General features: G+C 31.9%; 5 protein-coding genes across 6 annotated transcripts; 1 reads left to right on the top strand and 4 right to left on the bottom strand.

Moving 5' to 3' along the window:
- The first annotated feature begins 1,097 nt into the window (after positions 1-1,097).
- Positions 1,098-4,865, top strand: LOC114168398 (NADH dehydrogenase ubiquinone complex I, assembly factor-like protein (DUF185)). The gene is made up of 10 exons (XM_028053192.2): positions 1,098-1,349; positions 1,427-1,488; positions 1,585-1,728; positions 2,223-2,333; positions 2,422-2,626; positions 2,787-2,845; positions 3,286-3,338; positions 3,427-3,649; positions 4,173-4,281; positions 4,376-4,865. The coding sequence occupies exons 1-10, from the start codon at positions 1,208-1,210 to the stop codon at positions 4,636-4,638; spliced, it is 1,371 nt and encodes a 456-aa protein (XP_027908993.2). The 5' UTR covers positions 1,098-1,207; the 3' UTR covers positions 4,639-4,865.
- Positions 4,866-5,362: 497 nt separating this feature from the next.
- LOC114168219 (large ribosomal subunit protein bL12c-like) lies at positions 5,363-6,502 on the bottom strand. 2 transcript variants are annotated; one of them, XM_028052960.2, is made up of 2 exons: positions 5,823-6,502; positions 5,363-5,723 (listed from the first exon to the last, which is right to left on the bottom strand). In XM_028052960.2, exon 1 carries the CDS (start codon positions 6,409-6,411, stop codon positions 5,848-5,850), a length of 564 nt encoding a protein of 187 aa, XP_027908761.2. In that variant the 5' UTR covers positions 6,412-6,502; the 3' UTR covers positions 5,363-5,723; positions 5,823-5,847. The 2 variants fall into 2 exon arrangements, with proteins under 2 accessions (XP_027908761.2, XP_027908760.2); XM_028052959.2 differs by having other exon boundaries at positions 5,363-5,718.
- A 491-nt stretch (positions 6,503-6,993) lies between these two features.
- Positions 6,994-8,150, bottom strand: LOC114168141 (thioredoxin-like protein YLS8). Its single transcript, XM_028052875.2, has 2 exons — positions 7,581-8,150; positions 6,994-7,481 (listed from the first exon to the last, which is right to left on the bottom strand). The coding sequence occupies exons 1-2, from the start codon at positions 7,698-7,700 to the stop codon at positions 7,173-7,175; spliced, it is 429 nt and encodes a 142-aa protein (XP_027908676.2). The 5' UTR covers positions 7,701-8,150; the 3' UTR covers positions 6,994-7,172.
- A 967-nt stretch (positions 8,151-9,117) lies between these two features.
- On the bottom strand, positions 9,118-11,563 carry LOC114170634 (NADH dehydrogenase ubiquinone 1 beta subcomplex subunit). The gene is made up of 4 exons (XM_028056155.2): positions 11,324-11,563; positions 11,194-11,239; positions 11,046-11,109; positions 9,118-9,439 (listed from the first exon to the last, which is right to left on the bottom strand). Exons 1-3 carry the CDS (start codon positions 11,422-11,424, stop codon positions 11,056-11,058), a joined length of 201 nt encoding a protein of 66 aa, XP_027911956.1. The 5' UTR covers positions 11,425-11,563; the 3' UTR covers positions 9,118-9,439; positions 11,046-11,055.
- Positions 11,564-15,207: 3,644 nt separating this feature from the next.
- On the bottom strand, positions 15,208-17,748 carry LOC114169010 (serine carboxypeptidase-like 34). Its single transcript, XM_028054020.2, has 10 exons — positions 17,405-17,748; positions 17,158-17,268; positions 16,918-17,013; positions 16,745-16,837; positions 16,579-16,667; positions 16,212-16,472; positions 15,946-16,082; positions 15,747-15,839; positions 15,552-15,657; positions 15,208-15,427 (listed from the first exon to the last, which is right to left on the bottom strand). The coding sequence occupies exons 1-10, from the start codon at positions 17,703-17,705 to the stop codon at positions 15,278-15,280; spliced, it is 1,437 nt and encodes a 478-aa protein (XP_027909821.2). The 5' UTR covers positions 17,706-17,748; the 3' UTR covers positions 15,208-15,277.
- Between the last annotated feature and the right edge of the window lie 934 nt (positions 17,749-18,682).

The raw sequence follows: 18,682 nt of genomic DNA, 5'->3' as shown, positions 1-18,682 counted from the left end.
TATATATTATATATTATACATGATTTTTTTCCGTCAGTTTTTCTCCTTCATTTTAAAATGTGATAAACTTTGTAAAAGAGACAAACATAAACCTTGTTATATAGATAATATTATTCTTTTACTAATAAATTTATAATTCACGATAATTAAGAATTATAATTAAATCATTTGATACTAATAGTTTTATTTTTAAAAGTATTTTTTCTAAAATATGTTTCCTTGAAATTTGATTTGATATTAACAATAAAAAGGACAAACATCAACTAAATGAATTCTTTCTATAAACAAATTTATTAACTGAGGTATAATCAGTTGTTATTTAATTTCGAATAAATGTAAGTTTAATGACTTTAATTATCAATAAAAAGGCCAATGAAAAAATAAATAAAAAGGAAAGGGGATTGCGAATTGAAATACAGTGACATAATCTAAGAAAGTGCTCGGATGACTTAAATATTTTCTTTATTTCCAATAATTTTTCAAATTAAGTGGATAAGATTTCATACTTTTTTTTTCACTATGACATGAAAAGAAAAACATTTAGTTCATAGTTGAAAATTTTATACTCATACATAGCATGACACTGACCACAGTTATTTCTCTCTTCATTTCATTTTATACGTGGTTTTTGTTTTCTCACAAAAAAATTAATAAAATGAATACGTTTTATAACTACAAATATCTATATTTTTTTCAGTTCCATTTTGTATATTTATTATGCAATTAAACAGGTGATAATTACATTTTTATTGTAAAACATCTATTTACAAATACAGAAAATACTAATAGCTGTTTTGTTTTTGTTTTTTTTTTTAATTTGTAATGTATTGATAATTTTTGAACGATATTATCTTCATGTACTTTAGTCTATGATTATTATCGGAGTAATCTAATAATAATTAGATCCAAAAAAATAAATGCCATTATGAAAAATTATAAAAAAAATTAAAGACCACGTAAAGGAGTATTATTCTTGGTTAAATATTGCTGTTAGAAAAAAAAACATGTATTTTATTTTTAATTTTGATCAATGGACTATATTCTTCTTGTATTATTTTGGGTAGAAAATCATATTAAAATACCTAAATAGCAAAAATGGAAGAGAAAATTGGTATCAGCGTAAACCAGAAAAACAACCTTAACTCGTGTTTCATGTAAAACCCCATCATTCTCAGCTTCGATTTTTAGAAGGAAAATTGAAGACGAAATGCTGAGAAGAGTGTTGCGCCAATGTTACTCACTTCATCGTCCCACAGTGCCGCGCCTCTATCGAAGGTTCTGTTCTTCTCCTTCAGAGACCACCGCCGCCACAATCTCCATTGACCGTTCTACCCTTTACAATCCACCTGGTACTCTCTTCAATTTTCCCTCATTTCCTTCTTTATTTTATTATACTCACTCAAATTCTCGTTCTCTCTTCTGCCAGAGCATACTCACCACCCAACTTCTGATTCTGAGCTCGTCAAGCACCTCAAAGGCATCATCAAGGTTTTATCTTATTCCATTCAATTTTTGTATCATAAAAATCGAGTCTTTAACATTTGGGTTTCGTCGATTTTAATTTATGTTACTCGTGATCATCAGTTTCGTGGAGGGCCTATTTCCCTTGGCGAGTACATGTCCGAAGTTTTGACGAATCCTAAAGCTGGGTATTACATCAATCGAGATGTTTTTGGAGCAGAGGGTGACTTTATCACCTCTCCTGAAGTTAGCCAGATGTTTGGTGAGGTGAGGTGAATTATCTTCATTTATTGGACTAGAAAGTTTGTGTAAATTTCTATATTTCTAAGAAAAGAAAACCAAGTGAAAAATGAAATAGTATTTTCTTAAATCTCTTAGAAAAACTACGATGGAAATTTTCTTACAAATTAGTTTATTGGTAAGTTAAATTTTACAGAGAAACTCATTTTATTTTATTTTTCTTGTCTTATTCTCCTATTGAAGTGTATGTATAGAAATTTATCTAAGCATAGTTAAGGCTGGTTGAGGTGTCATGACACAATTTGGATTCTCTGGTTTTTTCTGTACTGGTACGTGTCTTCAACAAGATACACTTATGAAAATTGATTTCGATGTTTTAAAATATATTAAAAGATTTTTAAAACACCAGCATCAGTGTGTTTATAACACTCAACAAAAGACAATACGAAAAAACACAGCAGAGAATCTCGATTCATCATGACAATGATTGTAATTCTAATACCTTGTTTTCTCAAACACAGATGGTTGGTGTCTGGGTGATGTGTCTTTGGCAACAAATGGGCCAACCTCAGAGAGTAAATCTGGTTGAGCTTGGCCCCGGACGAGGAACACTCATGGCCGATCTCCTTCGCGTATGATGATGTACTTTTTGCTTGAATTTCTGTGTAAACCTCTTGTTTACATTCTCAACTACATATGAAAGTTTTTAATTTCTTATAGGGTGCTTCAAAGTTTAAGAACTTCATTGAGTCATTGCATGTGCACTTGGTGGAATGTAGTCCAGCACTGCAGAAGCTTCAGCACCAGAACTTGAAATGTGTTGAGGAAGAGAATGCTTCTCAAGATAGTGATATAAGAACTGCCAGATCTTTGTTTGGCACTCCTGTATCGTGGCATGCAATGCTAGAGCAGATTCCATCAGGATGTATGTAATGCTTTTCCAATGAAAATAAAATTTTGGGCATAAAATATGGTGTGCAACTTCTTATATGAAATTTCAATTCTGTTCTGTGTTACATTAAAACATCTTATTGAACTGTATGTAAAAATGCCCTGACCAAGTTATTGCTTTTGTTGTGCTCCAGTGCCAACAATTATAATTGCTCATGAGTTCTTTGATGCCCTACCAGTCCACCAGTTTCAGGTAATAGAATGCTTGTGCTATTAAGCTGAATTAAAACTAAGAACATCTATCAAGCTGCAAAATTAAGATTTTAGATTCGAAATTCTCCAATTTTTTGCTTTCAAATGTTTCTTCCACAGCTATGTTTACTTTTTACCTTTCCATCCACAGATATGTTTTGCGACAGATAAGTTTGAACCTCGACTGTTGCAACTTGCACCCCCTTTTGTTTAAACAATTCCAAATTTCCACCATCTTCCTGCTTCAAATGGGATTTTAGCTTGGCAAAATTCATAGTTTTAGTTCCTTAATGTCCATTAGAATAGAAGTTATGTCATCTTATACCTTGTATACGTTTTGTAAAAGAATGAAATCCGAGTTCTCTGCCAATTCCTACCATTTCTATATTGCTCTTGGTGTTACATTCTTTGAAGCGTGATTTCTTTGTCTGGGCTCTGCAGAAAGCATCTCGAGGCTGGTGTGAGAAAATGGTTGATGTGGCAGAAGATTCACCGTAAGTATTGTAATATAATCTACTATTTTGAATTGTATTTCTTCTGGGTTTAGTGTATTGATTGATATTTCTTACATATATCGGATAGGTTTCGTTTTGTTCTTTCTCCACAGCCAACACCTGCTACTCTCTATCTATTAAAGCGGTTGAAATGGGCTGCATCTGAGGAATTTACGGAGCTCAATCAAATTGAGGTTTGTCCCCAAGCCATGGAGTTGACCCAAACCATTGTTGACAGGATAAGTTCTGATGGTGGAGGAGCTCTGATCATTGACTATGGCTTGAATGGAGTAATCTCAGACAGTCTCCAGGTCTAGCATCTTTCTCATCTTATTCTTAGAAGTGTTGTTTTTCTAGTTTTACTATCTTCTGTATTCCAAGTGTAGTATCCCTTATCTTACCTTTCCTCTTTTGTTACTACCATGGAAATATTAGCATAAGCAAACAAGTTGGTTTATGTCTCAAGTAAAAATAAAAAAGTTGAGCACCCTATAAGATAAAAGATCCATAAATTCATAGTCTTTAAGGTTTTGGGTTGAAGGTGGTATTATATGAGTTGAACTCAGGTGTCATTTGGTGTTGTGTCTCTTAAATGAATTCTGCCCTCTTGAAAAACCTATCAAGAGGGTGGGTGATGGAACTCATATGGTCAAAGATAAGGTTGTTAAACTTGAGAGTGTCCATAAATTGAAGTTTCTTTTATGCTGGTAATTGTCATGTACAATAAGACTAATATCTGAGTGGATCATTCAGATGGATATTGTAGTTGATATATTATACATAGATTGTCTTTCCTCCCTCTTGCTTTCTTTTATGGTGTTTGGATTGATGCAGGCAATTCGGAAACACAAGTTTGTGAATCTTCTAGACAATCCTGGATCAGCCGATCTCAGTGCATATGTTGATTTTGCTTCCATTAGGCATTCTGCACAGGAAGCTTCGGGTATGCTCCCAAATGTTTTTAGTTTTAACAACCCGTATAGTGATTAGAATCAGATATCAGAAGTGTCAAAAAACTAATTTGGTAACACATGCAGGCGAAGTGTGTATTCACGGGCCAATTACTCAATCTCAATTTCTTGGTTCTCTTGGAATAAATTTTCGTGTTGAGGCGCTCCTTCAGAACTGCACGGAGGAACAAGCTGAAGCCTTGAGAACAGGTTACTGGCGCCTTGTTGGTGATGGTGAAGCTCCCTTTTGGGAAGGACCCGATGAAGGTGTTCCGATTGGTATGGGTACTCGCTACCAGGCAATGGCTATAGTCAACAAGAACCATGGTGTTCCAGTTCCTTTTCAGTAACTCTAAAACCCTAATCAAACTAAAATCTCCATCGTTTTGGCTTCACCAACGTTTGAACCCAGATCAACTTTTGGCACATCTGATTCCTATAATTTTTTCTTCTATTTATTTATATAATTTTAGATTAATTTTTATAGCTGTTTGGTTTACTTTGTGTTGAAAGAGTTACTCGATGAAACGTTATCGCAGCAATTATAATAATGCGAGCATTTCTGTAAGTTAGAAAAGGATCCCTATGCATGTCAAAAGAGCTGCTGTAATTGGAAGTTAATTGTTCTTCCTCGCCATAAATCTTTGTTTTAAAAGAAGATTGAAAGAAGAAAAAGTGTTCAAATTCAATAGTTTGGATAAGTGAAATTAAAGAGAATTTAAATTTGTAGGACTATTTATTGTAAATTATAATTTTGGTGTTTTTTTTTTTCAAAAATGTAAAGGAAATGCAGACTTTTTCATTGTTTCCTGTATAAATATCTGTTCTTAAAGTTTGCCAAAAATATAGTTCAAGACTTCAATGAAAGAATTAGAAAACTTACCATATCCGATGCACTTAAGTTCACGAATCCTACCACACAATCACAATAACTTCAAAAATAGTTTTTAAATAAGATATAAATTAACTTTTAAAATATTAATAACAATAAATAAAATATTATGACATATATTATAACAGTTTAAACAATCATAAAAATTGTAAAATTAAATATAACTTTCCATCAACTAGACATTTCTATAATCTTCAACTGCATTGGGTGGAGAATTAAGACATGCTGAAAACCTAAATTTAACAATCATCTTAGCTCAAGATTTGTTCCAGAGCACACAAATAAAACAGAGATTACAAATTGTAAAGAATAAAAGGACAAAGTGCAACTAGAGATCGAGTATCTTCTAAAAATGTGAAGAATGGAGAGAATTCTACATTACTAATTAAACATCATAGTCCCAGACACAGATAAAGTAAATTTTATCCACATGTTTTGGATTATGATTTTTAAACGCCAATTTCCAATTCTCAATTCAGTTCATAATTTGAGTGATATAAAAAAAACCTGCACTGGTTTACCTCGTTTCCACAAACACCTGAGCTGCACAAAAAAAATTAGATAAACAAAAACTCATACTTTCCTCATTACAGATAAAATTGAAATCCAGACTAAATGAAATGAAATTGCAGTGTACTCAACTACATCAAAGCAAAAACATGAACTCCTAAACAATGGCAATCTTGGCACCAGCTTCTTCAAGTTGCTTCTTCGCATCTTCAGCTTCTTCCTTTGAAACCCCTTCTTTGAACTTCTTCGGCAACCCTTCGATGAGCTCCTTCGCCTCCTTCAGTGCCAGGCTCGTCAACGCTCTCACGGCCTTAATCACGGCGATTCTCGCATTGCTCGGCACATCTTCGATCACGACGTCGAACTCCGTCTTCTCTTCCACCGCCGGCGCCGCATCCGCAGCGGCACCTCCGGGAGCCGCGACGGCAGCCACGGGAGCGAAGGACGCTGCGGAGACCCCGAGCTTGTCCTGGAGGAAGTCCACGAGGACCTTCGCCTCCTCCAGGGTGAGTCCGGCGATTGCGTCGCCGAGGTTTGTGATTTTCTCCGGCGCTTCGACGGCAGAGACGACGACGCGTGCCCGGCGCGTGGCGGTGGTAGCGCGGTGGAAGATGTTGGGGAATTGGATGGAGGGTTTGGCGGAGAGGTGCGTAGGGTAAGAGGAGGGTGTAGGATAAGATAGAGAGCGAAGGGTAAGGGTTGTTAAAGTCGTTGAAGCCATTTTTGTGATGAAAAAGGTTTGTGAGGTTTGGGATTTGAGGGAGAGAAGAAGAAAAGTGATGCAAATTGAAGTGAACACTGAAGATATGAAGATAGGATAAGGGGATTTTGAAGGGGTTGGTTATGGAGGGGTTCACGTTGCTCTTACCATTTTACCCCTCACTCTTAACTGTTTCTGGTCAATATAAGGGTGAAAGTTGTAAATTTGTTTTTGAGGATAAATTGTCGGAAACCATTTTGATGAAAAAATTTTAATCTTCTTATTTTACTAAAAAAATATTATTTTTATTTTTATTTTTTTAAGTGATTATCTTTTAATTATTTTATATTCTAGTGTAAAGTTACTATTTTATAGGCGTGGGGTCACGGTTAAATGAAAATTTGGAGTGTCTTTTATTAGTTAAGTAATTAAAAATATTTAACAAATATAGAGTTCATCTTTCATATAAAATGCTCTGTATATCATAGATAGAGTTCATCTACACATCCTTTATAAGGTTTAACAATTTTTTGTATGGTGTTACTTCCTCTTGCTTTCTTTTATGGTGTATGTATTTTTACACAGGAAATTTAGAAACACAAGTTTGCGAACATTGACATTAACATTGATAGTATCAATTACAAAGCAATGTCCATTAACATTGATCACACTACAGTCAACATGGAACATAGCCATTGGTGATTGAACATCATTGTTCAAAGGTGATGAAGACAAGTTCATGGTGAGATATTAAGAAATTGCAGAGGGTGAGTTAGTGTAACTCAGTAGCGGTACTTGGTAGAGTAATCTTTAGGAGAAATGACAAGACCACGTCCCTTCCTCGCTCCACGGTACACTGTTTCGACAATATCAATGAACTCTTGCTTGTCTTTGAGAGGCCAGTTGATCTTATTGTTGTTTCCGGTTCCAAGGTCTATCATGATATGTTTGTTCCTAAAAAAGAACATAACAGTGCATGGGTCATACAACTCGTACATGGTGTTGAAATCAGGCACCTCGCTGATATCCACAACATAAATCACAGCGAAATTTTTAATCTTTTCAGCGACCGATGCCAGCACTTCATCCATCTGATTTCAACCCAAATTAATCCACGATGCCATCAGATAAAGAAAGAAATGTAGCAAGAACTGAAATTAGAAAGGAGATGGAGAAGAGTATATATATACCTGCATGCAGGTTTCATCCCAATCGTGGCCGAAGCGAATGACGACAACTCGTTCTTCTTCTGAGAGAATACACTGATCAACGGCCCAACCAGAGTGTAAATGTGGTAACAAGTAAGACATTATTTCTATCTCCTTCTTCACTCCTTCTTCATGCAATCTAATAATAATGTATTCTCTCACAGTCTAATGTATCTATTTCTATTTCAACCCACAAACGAACTGTCTAGAAACACCTTACACCTTCTACCTTCTTTCTTCCACAACAGATTCCATTCTTTATTCTACTCCTATTATTTGTCCCCAAAATAAATTTGGACACTAAGACAACAATAGACCAATATTTTGAAATATGCTCGGTGTAATAATGTCATCATCATAATTTTTAATAATGTCTTCTCAACTCTTGGTTTAATTAGTCGGAATATACACACTTTTGTTTTAATTAGTTAGACGATACATATTTTCGTTTGAATATGTCAATTTGGTACCTGTTCTCTAAAAATATATGAATTGAGTTCTAACTTTTGAAAAGTTATATCAATTAGGTCTCTTTCAAAACAAAAAATATTAACGCCGTTAATGATATTTATATTTAAAATGACTTACAAAATTAAGTACTGATTAGGTCTCTCTCAAAACAAACAATACTTACAAAATTAAATACTGATATTTATATTAAAATTTAGTGGTAAAAGTCATAAATAAAGTTAACGACATTAATAATTTTGTTCTGAAAATAACCTAATTGAGACACTCTTTCAAAAGTTGAAACTTGATTGACACCCTTTTAAAAACATATACCAAATTAACATATCTAAACGAAAATGGATACCGTCCAACTAATTAAATCTTACCTTAAATAATAATATTGTGTGTTTAACCCACATGCCTATATAGTTTCGGAGTCTGTCTTCAATAAAAACTGTAAAATTTTAAGACTTAACATATCCTTGACAAAATACTTATTTTCTTTTGCATCTCAAATTAAAAATTTACTATTTAATCTTAAAAAAATTACTCCATTTTGTCCAACTAATTTTATTTTATTCCCAAAAACATTATATAAGCAAATTAGTTAAAAAAGTTATTCCTTTGATGGCAAATAAAATCAATAATTTGTTAAAACCAAACCATATTTAAACCTTTCAAAAGTTTATTCCGGAATGGGATGATTGGATGATCTTTATAGCATCCAGATCCAACTACCCCATGTTTGTATCACAATCTCTTAAATTCACCTCACCAATCCTCTTAAATTTAAAAATCACTCCTACTGTTTGGCTAACAAATTATTCTCCAAATAAAAATATTAAGCATAGGTTTGCACAAGCTAGTCACCACTACTCACGAGTGAGTCCGAGAGCAGATGTTGCTTAAATCTACTCTTCAAGTTCATAATACTATGTGTTAGTGTTGCTTCAAACGCAAAAGGGGGAAATCTTCCAAATCTATCACTCTTTTCGTGGCTTAACAATTCTGCAAGTGATTTCTAACGTATGTGGGTACGATCTATACATAAGATCCCGGATTATTGAGCTTAGCACAACATGAAGTTCTTTGAAATAAACAAAAAACATTATAAAATGTGTTTGTCAAATGCTGGACACACAATCTAAGCCCATAAATTTCTGAGAAGAACGATAAAATGGATAATTAATCCAGCAAAACATAGCCATGACTTTCATCCCAGTTAACAGGTGAGAAGCTGAAACATATCTAACTCTCATGAAATCACGCAAAAAGAAATCTCTTATTTTACAGCCAATTTATTGAATTAATCAAGGTAAGGTTTCAACTAACAGCACACCCACAGCAACAGACACTTCAAGTTCGGTTCTTCCCATTCTTGGAGATCGTGCCTGCCAAGAAAAATAATACATGTTACTCGGCATTATATAAACTCTTCTCTGAACAAATTATTTCCCTAGTTCATTTTGGTAGAGACTTCTGGCTTCAGATGTATTTCTAAATCTCAATCTGTGCTCTCCAAAAGATGTTGTGTATGTGCTGAACAGGAACAAGTTAATAAATCACTCTTGTAAATGTAAAAATAGAGTAGAAATAAAACTTACGAGTGTTTTGTTTCATGAAATATTTCCTGCTATCATTACATTTCCTGAAAGTCATTTGTATATTCAATTTTTCATATTTTTAGAAACACAGTCTTCATTGTATCATCCATTTCCATTTCCTGTGTGTTTTCTTTCTGGCACAAATTCATAGTAAGTTACTTTCTTTAGACTTACTCTTCTTTCTCCACACTTCCTTCTACAATCATTTTCAAATTAAGAACTCCAAACTTCACAACACATCTTCCCCTGGAAAGACTGTCGATTCAAGTTTTAAACTATAGTGATTCTGCCAGCAATCACAGAAACTGAGTCACCCAAAATAGCTTACAAGCTTAACATGGAAAAACAGGAATAGCTTTACAACTTTGAAGTTGGCTTAAGCACCGAGAGCACAAGCAATCAATTGACATGCGCATAGGGCAACAGACCAAATAGTCATTATCTAGCTACAACTTTGACAAAAATACAATAATGACGACCCTTGTCGAAAAGACACCGTGATTTTAAATTTCACCCTGAAAAAGTTTAAGGGCAAGAGTACCACTCCTCATAGAGCTCAGTCGACCTAACAGTACAAATAAGAAGCGAAGGCCCAGTCTTCTTTGGTAGGCCATGACATGAGGGTTGCAATGAAGAAGAGATGTGAAATAAGAAAGTAAAACAAAATAATTCTTTACGATAACAAATATTGTACCATATTACATTATAAGAAAACCCATTAACAAGAAAAAACAATCTGTTTGCAAAAATCTAAAATTTTCAGGAATGCAAACTCCCATTTCTAGGTAAGAGAAAATAACCTTCCAAACATTTGTCTTACCATTTTATATTTCTAGAAAAAAGATGATAAAAAGTAAATGATAAAACCAAACAGCCTCTAAATGTCGATGCTTCATCAAAAGCGCGCACGTAAACCGTATGGAAACGAAAGAAAACGAATGATATTATTTTCCATCTCGAATTTGAAAACGGTTTTTTTATACTTTAAATTTCAAAAGTTCGTCGCATCAAGAGGTTTATTATGATATATCAATGATAAATACGAATACCAAACCAACTGTCGGCAACAAAATAGGTAATACATTAGCCATCGTGTAGTGTATGCATATTGCCCAGAACAAAATGTGAACCAATCCTAATTTTTCAACTAGCAACTAGGCTCAGCCAGCATTATAATTGTGTCTAGGGTATAATTTAAATAAAATGGGTGGGGTCATGTTGTAGGTTCAACAAACCCACACAATAACCCAGATTTAAAATGTCATCGTACGGTTTCTAAGATGCATCAGGTGTGAAGAACATACGTTGCATTGCAATACCAAAGAGTACGAAAGAAAGCAGGTTTTATGAAGTAATTCATAAACGGATTAATAACAGGCAAGGAAAGAGGTACCTAAGGAATGCTAATGGTCCTTGCCATGATCATCATGGTGACCCTCCCAAGGGTGCCTCCAGCCCTAGAAAAAAAAAATGAAACAACGTTATTGTAAGGGTGAGGATGAAACAAATTGAATGAATTACGAATCAGAGTGGTGTGTTACCAATACAACAGGAGCATCTTGCTTTGCCCTGTACAGTACCCAAAACCTGAAACAAAAAATCATAGAATCCATGAAATTAGGGCAAAAAAAAGGAGCATATGAACAGCGGAGAAGTGAAGCGAAAACTGACCACATGACCGCACACAAACCCTTGCCGGTGACGGTGTGCCATCGCTTCGGTTGATGAATGGTAACACCTTTGTAGGTTGTGCCTTCGCCGTGTCCTCCCATCTCTCTCCACCTCCTCAATCACGATTCTCGCGTCGTTGCAGATCGAGTGAACCCTCTCGCCCCCGATTACACAAGATCCCTGTTATTTGAGTTCCCTTCTTTACCCTTACTTCAATTTTTCTTTACTTTCCATCACTGACTTTATAAACGGTGCGCTTTATTCAGAAACTATGATTTATCAATTTTCGAAATTAAAAAGATGTTTTCTAAAAATAAAAGTTTACTAATTTAAAAGGATTTTGAATTTTGAACTACAATATTTAGGAAATTTAAGAAATTAAAATCATTTTCAAACTTTCCATCTCAAACGTAAAAAAAAAATGTTTATCATTGCTATGTTAACAACTTTGTAATTAAAAATTAGTGTACTCAAAATTATGTCTAGTGTTACTTAAACATTTTTATCATTGTTATTGTGTGTTCTTTTCTTTTTTAGGGATTTAAAGATAACACTGACTGGAGTTGGAAATAAAGTCTCTGAAAAATTGTGAAATAATTTAATTAATGAGATAGATTAAAAATTTATTTTAATAGAAGTAATAGATAGATTATCATATTATTTTTTATATAAAAAGTAGTATAAATTAATATTTGTATGAGTTATATTTATTTTGTTAATTTTTTAATGTTTAATTATTGTTTTGGTTTCTATTTTTGTTCAAAGGTTTTAAATTGGTCTTTCAGTTTTTTAAGTTTCAATTTGGTTCTGATTTTTAAAAAATTGATGCAATTTGATCCTTTTTCATTAAATTTCTTGTAGCGAATCAATGGTTTTTTTATCAAGATTGACGTTGTGATTATGTTAATTACATCAATAAATCAAATCATCATTATTAACACCTTCAATCTTGATGAAAAATTAAAAAATCTTATCCATTTCAATAAATTAACGTAAATGACCGAATTGTATTTACAAATTGGAACCAAATTAAAAATTAAAGAAACTGGATGACCAATTTTACATTTTTGAAAAAAAATGAACGAAATGAATAATTAAACTTGTTTTTAAATTTAAGATACAATTTTGGTCATTTTAAAAGATTTATTTATGATTTATTTTTATTTTTCATCATTTTAGTGATTCTATTTTAATAAATCAGTATTTGAAAATATATATATATATATATATATATATATATATATATATATATATATATATATATTCTTTTGCATGATTCTTTAGTTTTTATTTTAATTGGCTAAGTTATTTAATGACAGACGAAAATATTAAATATAAATTTAATTGGACCAAAATATAAAAACTACAAAAGTGTGATACTTAAAATTTAACCAAAACTATATTTTTTCTAAAATTTAAAGACTAAAATTGTTTAAAAAAAATACAAAACCAAATTTATGAATAAAAATTAAAAAGATTCAAATTTATAACTTAGTCTAGTTTATAAATTGGATTGTACTACGCATAAGAAAACTTGTATAGTTTTGAATCACATGTTTTTTTTTTATCTGAAATATTCCTTAATTTTTCAATTAAAATAAATAAGATTGTTTTAAAAAGTAACATTTTGGAATCCCCATAATATAACCATCTATTGGATTTTACAACAAATAACAATAACTAGTAATTATGAATTTATAAGTTAGTCTAGTTTATAATTGGATTGTACTACACATAAGAAAACTTGTATAGTTTTGAATATAGTTTTCAAATGTTTTTTTATATGAAATCTTCCTTACTTTTTTAATTAAAGTAAATAAGATTGTTTTAAAAAAGTAACATTTTGGAATCCCCATAGTAGAACTATCTATTGGATTTTACCACAAATAACATAACTAGTAATTACGAAATTATAAGTTAATCTAGTTTATAATTGGATTGTACTACACATAAGAAAACTTGTATAGTTTTGAATATAGTTTTCAAATGTTTTTTCATCTGAAATATTCCTTACTTTTTTTAATTAAAACAAATAAGATTGTTTGAAAAAGTAACATTTTGGAATCCCCATAAGAGAACTATCTATTGGATTTTACTACAAATAACAATAACTATTAATTATGAATTTATAAGTTAGTCTAGTTTATAACTGGATTGTACTACGCATAAGAAAACGTGTATAGTTTTGAAAATAGTTTTCAAATGCTTTATCTGAAATATTCCTTACTTTTTTTTAATTAAAATAAATAAGATTGTTTTAAAAAGTAACATTTTGGAATCCCCGTAATAGAACTATCTATTGGATTTTACTACAAATAACAATAACTAGTAATTATGATTATGATTTAGCTAATTTATAATTGGACTGTACAACATATAAGATTTTTCTTATACTATCAATGTATGTATTCTTTAAAAAATTGAAATATACCTTAATTTATAATTGAATTGAATTGTATTACATATAAAATTAATATGGTTTCATTGTATACATTCCTTACATATTTTTATCTTCTCTAAATAAGTATTTTTATCTAGAATATATTTACCTTTTTAATTAAATTAATAATTAATAATAAGATTACTTTCAATTTTTTTTACACAATAGTATTATCAAAACTTCTCAATAAATGAAAAAAAAAAACTAAATTGATACATTGTTTTAAAAAATATCTAAAAACAATAAATTAAACTGATCTTAATTGTTTCTTTGATGATTTCAAACTTAATTTTTCTTTTATTCATCTTTCAAAATATAGTTTAGTTATCATCATTAGTTGATATGTGGTAGTAGATCGTGTTTCTTAACCAAGTTTACATAATCTGGGTCTGTTTATAGTTTTATTTTTTTCTAGATAAAATATATTTAAAACTCCAAAGAAAAACTTAAAAATAAATTTACATTTTGTCCTTCTCCTTTCACCTATGATGCACATATAAGATACGTATATCGGATACGATACGTATCTGTCAAAATAATAGGATACGATATGTGATATATAAATATTGAAAAGTGTACAATAATTTTTACAAATAAATAAATATATGATTGTTAATATGTGAATTTCCTAATTAGAGACCAATTATTTAGGTAGCCAAAACCGGGTAACTAATGTTAGTGACCAATTTAAAAATTTCACCGTTGGTGTTCTTTCCGATCTCTACGCATTTCACCGCTCCACCGGAAATTCCCTCTGCCCCTACCGTACAGGGTTGAGCCCTGGGATTTGACGGCGAACTTAAAAAGCCACCTACAGACGCTTTACGCCCAATCATTCCGGATAACGCTTGCATCCTCTGTCTTGCGGCTGCTGGCACAGAGTTAGCCGATGCTTATTCCCCGGATACCGTCATTGCTTCTTTCATAATTGAAACTATTTTAATTATCAATTTAGAGACCAATTATAATTTTTTTGAACTATTTTAGTTCTCAATTTGGTCATTATATAATGACTAATTATTTTTTTTACTAAAATTGATCATTATTCAAAGATTGTATTGTATTACGACTTTATAAATTAGATATTTCGTTAAGAAGTATCAGTAAAATATCAGACGGTAAAATATCGATAAAATATCAGACGGTAAAGTATCGGACACGATACGTGTCAGACACAGATATCCAAAGTTGAAGTATCGGTGCATTATAGTCTTCACTTAATTTATTTAAGTAGTTTCTTATGTATATCATAACGAAAATAAAATTAAGTCGACCTATATATTTACCACACCCTGTAATAAATCATTAATCTTGTTTCTTACTTTTTTAAATAGAAATAGTGCAGCATTGGTCTTTCTTTTCTGAGTAACGAAGTTAACTTCTACGTAAGTGTTACAAAAAAGAACAATGACAAATAACACAGCCGTCACATAAAACACCCCTGTTGGAATTAAGAAACTACAAATCTTATTGCTAAGAACAGAATCCGAAAAGATAAACGAAAAAAAGAATGATTAAATCGGTTGAGAAGGTAATTTCTTATTTGCAAGGAAGTGCCGTAGCAGTTGCAGAGCTGGTTTGGGAGTGAAGGTTGGAACTTCATGGCCAGCACCTCTTATGGTCACAAAAGTAAGACCATCGTAAATCGTTCTCCATCCCCCAACCTGTGGTTCAACAATTCAACAATAACACACAAATTCATTCAGATTCATCAAAATTAATCTTATTGTAATTTACTCTCTTCAAGAGAGGAAAATGATTAGTTTGAGTTTGAAACATGAACTTTACCTGTTGACTAGTATACCAGGGAGTCCAATCTTCAACAATGGGAAGCCCCAACTTTTTCAGAGCGTATCTTGTTCCAGTCACGGGAACTCTTCCATCGGTATCTCCACTGTATAAAGAAACAAATTTTGTGGATATCATTGTACAATACTCTTAATTATCAAACATTTTACTAATCTTGTTCGTAAAATAGTGTACCTGTAAACCCAAACGCGAAGACCACCAGCAACAAGCTTCTTGATGACAGGAAGAGTGGACGCTGGTGCATCATTCCAATCCTCGATAGCGTTACTATGGACAAGAATGAAAGTAACAACATCAATATCATCATTTAATGTTATGTCTCAAACTTGTGCTAGAAAAGATGAACGAGAAAGTGGCGAAGATGGATGAAAACCTGCAGTGAGTCCATGGATAGGAAATTTTGGTGACATTGGCATGTAGTGCCCTTTGGACTTCTGGCCTGTTTAGGTAAAATCCAGTGTAATCGGATGCACACGGATCATATCCCTCTGGTTTTCTGTGCCATTTATTCTGTTCAAATAAAAAATGAAGAACATGCTATGTAAGTTGTGACAGATCTTTGATTTTCTCTTGTACACAACAAGTGATGTTTGGAAAATCGAAATACTAATAGACAAGAAACAGTAGGCGAAAGCTCACAATTTTGGAAAAGGTTTTTCGGGTTGTGCTGCTGATGTTGCTGATACACGTGGGAGTGTACAAACTATACAAGTCAATAACGTCATACGCTTCGAAGAACTTGTCCGAATAGTAATTGCATTCATCTGTTTGATTTTCAAATTGGAAATTGCAGTTGGTTGTAATGTTATGATATAATCCATCGGATATCACTGCATGATCCCAGGCATACTCCACCAAACCCTTTTGATCTGCTTCGTTGTCAATTGCTGCATTTCCAATCTGCACAACCAATATCATTTTTTCAAACTAGTTAGTATCAGTGTCAATGTAGTTATATGACAAAGTGAAATACTCGTCCTATATAGGGTTAACGAGAGAGTTTTACCATGAATCCTTTGAAGTTGATGTAGTCTTTCTTGGCACGATTGCGATTGTGATCGAAAATGAGCTCCGACAGTTGTGGAACGTAGTGCCCTGAAATGTTAAAACAAATGAAATTTAATATGAAAAGAAGATCTAAATCTCATCATAAACTTTTGGCAGATAAATACCAGCATAGCTTTCGCCAGCAATGAAGAACTCGTGTGATCTAAATTGTGGGAATCTTCTAAACCAGTTGACCATGAAGGTGTGTGAATCTTTAGCTGAGGTTGGAAAATCAGTAGCATCAATAAATCACTGTTTGTAGAAGCAAGTGAAAAATCATAGATGACAGCAACATTACCAGTAATGGCGTCACCAAGCTCCTTCAAATCTCTGCTGGTGTTGGTGTAAGAGAATCCCACTCCAACAGGGCTTTCCAAAAACAAAAGATTGGCAGCTGCAGAAATCATAATGGTTAACAAAGATCATCACTTTTTCTAGCATAGTCTTTTTAAATATTATATACTTATAATGATGCTTATGATACAAAAATACTAGTGTTAAACATCAACTTCTAAGTTAAGAATGTAAATTGACCAACCTTTGTTCCATGAGTAAGGGTTCAACTTTAGCTTTGGCTGGAAACTGTCCTGGGGAAAGAAGGGTCCTAACTCCTCTGCTTCTCCATAACCAATTGAGGAACAACCTGGGCCTGAAAATGTTCATCATTTTCATCATATCAGTTGCAGTAGTGTAAATTGTGTCACAGTCAGTTATTATGTGATATTGCTAGTTTAATTCTAATGGAACATTACTTATTAATTGATGAGTCAGTAATTAAGTACTACCTCCATTGAGCCACAATAAAACTGGTTTTTCTTCTGCTTTGTGAGTGGCTTCGAAGAACCAATAAAAGAGTGCTCTTCCATGAGTTTCATTGACAGTGATATAACCTGCATATTGCTTGAATTTCACTGGTGGTTGACCCGGTAATCCATAAACTCTATCAGCTTCTTGTTCTGCCACTACTTCCGGGGTAAGGTAATTATGATGATTAGTTAGTGAAAGCTTTGACACAGATAAAGCTTCTTTGGTGAAAGAGAGAAGAAGCAGAAGAACAATGTTGGAAACAAGTGACGACAACGCCATAACTGATACGTGTTTCTCAGATTCTGTGGACTCACTTTTTCAGATGTTGTTGAGTGTTTAAATAAGGAAATGAAAATATATAAATGAAAATATTAATTACTGATATACAAATATATTAATAATTTATTACTTATTAATTTTTGTTATCAATCATTACTTTAAATTACGTACTTTCTCTTATTATCTCATGACCTCAGTAACTTAAGAATTATTTTTGTTATTTAATATAAAGATTTGGTGATTGTTAGAGTTCTGTTAAGTTTCTTTGTGAACAGTTTTTTTTTTCTTTGTTTTTATTTCGTATATGTATGTTATTTCTAATTTCTGTTAAGATACTCGTTTCCAATATAATTTCTTCTGTAAAACGGATAAGTATATCCCTACTTTTTGGTTATTGTGTAAATTTCATGATTACTTAAATGGATACCAGTAAACACAACGGAGTAAACGCATTTTTAAATATTTTCTGTTATTTAATTTCTTAAATTTAGTTATTTTTATTTCTAAAGGGTGAAATGAGATACTAAAAATGTTTAAAAGTGATAAATAACTCATAAAAGTATTAGAAAAAAAAAATTAGAGTTACAAATGATGAGTACATAAAATAGAAAAAGTTGGTTAAAATTTTTAAATGAATAGAAGTAGTTAAATTATAAAGGTGAAAAAAAATGTGAGTTACATAAGTATTATTAAATAAAATATAAATATTTTTTAGTAGAAAATTTAATCAAATTTAAAAGTTTGGTAAAGTATTATCAAATAAAATATAAATAAATTTACTACCGATTTTAAATATTTTTGTTATTGTAATTTTTCAAATTTAGTTAACTTAATTTATATATAATAAAATTGATGTGCTATAAACATTTAAAAATAATGAATAATTAATAAATTTATTAAAATAAAATTTAAATTTTTGAAGTTACAAAACAATAATAAAGAATGTACGTTCAAAATTTTAAATTACTAAAGAAGCT

The sequence above is a fragment of the Vigna unguiculata genome, chromosome 11 (assembly GCF_037176805.1).
Source record: "Vigna unguiculata cultivar grain cowpea cultivar isolate G323 ecotype 2 chromosome 11, ASM3717680v1, whole genome shotgun sequence".
Lineage (NCBI taxonomy): Eukaryota > Viridiplantae > Streptophyta > Magnoliopsida > Fabales > Fabaceae > Vigna > Vigna unguiculata.
The sequence above is the reverse complement of the archived record's forward strand: the minus strand, read 5'-3'. Positions and strand labels throughout refer to the sequence as shown.

What these genes read in the sequence shown, in the direction of transcription:
- LOC114169010 (XM_028054020.2), bottom strand. Translation starts at nt 17,705, where the DNA reads ATGGCGTTGTCGTCACTTGTTTCCAACATTGTTCTTCTGCTTCTTCTC. An exon ending in GCTTGGTGACGCCATTACTG is followed by an intron (nt 16,838 to 16,917) that starts GTAATGTTGCTG and finishes TTCCAACCTCAG; the next exon opens with CTAAAGATTCACACACCTTC. An exon ending in TATCCATGGACTCACTGCAG is followed by an intron (nt 15,840 to 15,945) that starts GTTTTCATCCAT and finishes TCTTGTCCATAG; the next exon opens with TAACGCTATCGAGGATTGGA.
- LOC114170634 (XM_028056155.2), bottom strand. Translation starts at nt 11,424, where the DNA reads ATGGGAGGACACGGCGAAGGCACAACCTACAAAGGTGTTACCATTCAT. An exon ending in GGTTTGTGTGCGGTCATGTG is followed by an intron (nt 11,240 to 11,323) that starts GTCAGTTTTCGC and finishes TTTTTGTTTCAG; the next exon opens with GTTTTGGGTACTGTACAGGG. An exon ending in AAGATGCTCCTGTTGTATTG is followed by an intron (nt 11,110 to 11,193) that starts GTAACACACCAC and finishes TTTTTTTTCTAG; the next exon opens with GGCTGGAGGCACCCTTGGGA.
- LOC114168141 (XM_028052875.2), bottom strand. Translation starts at nt 7,700, where the DNA reads ATGTCTTACTTGTTACCACATTTACACTCTGGTTGGGCCGTTGATCAG. An exon ending in GGGATGAAACCTGCATGCAG is followed by an intron (nt 7,482 to 7,580) that starts GTATATATATAC and finishes GGTTGAAATCAG; the next exon opens with ATGGATGAAGTGCTGGCATC.
- LOC114168219 (XM_028052960.2), bottom strand. Translation starts at nt 6,411, where the DNA reads ATGGCTTCAACGACTTTAACAACCCTTACCCTTCGCTCTCTATCTTAT.
- LOC114168398 (XM_028053192.2), top strand. Translation starts at nt 1,208, where the DNA reads ATGCTGAGAAGAGTGTTGCGCCAATGTTACTCACTTCATCGTCCCACA. An exon ending in TACCCTTTACAATCCACCTG is followed by an intron (nt 1,350 to 1,426) that starts GTACTCTCTTCA and finishes CTCTTCTGCCAG; the next exon opens with AGCATACTCACCACCCAACT. An exon ending in TCATGGCCGATCTCCTTCGC is followed by an intron (nt 2,334 to 2,421) that starts GTATGATGATGT and finishes AATTTCTTATAG; the next exon opens with GGTGCTTCAAAGTTTAAGAA.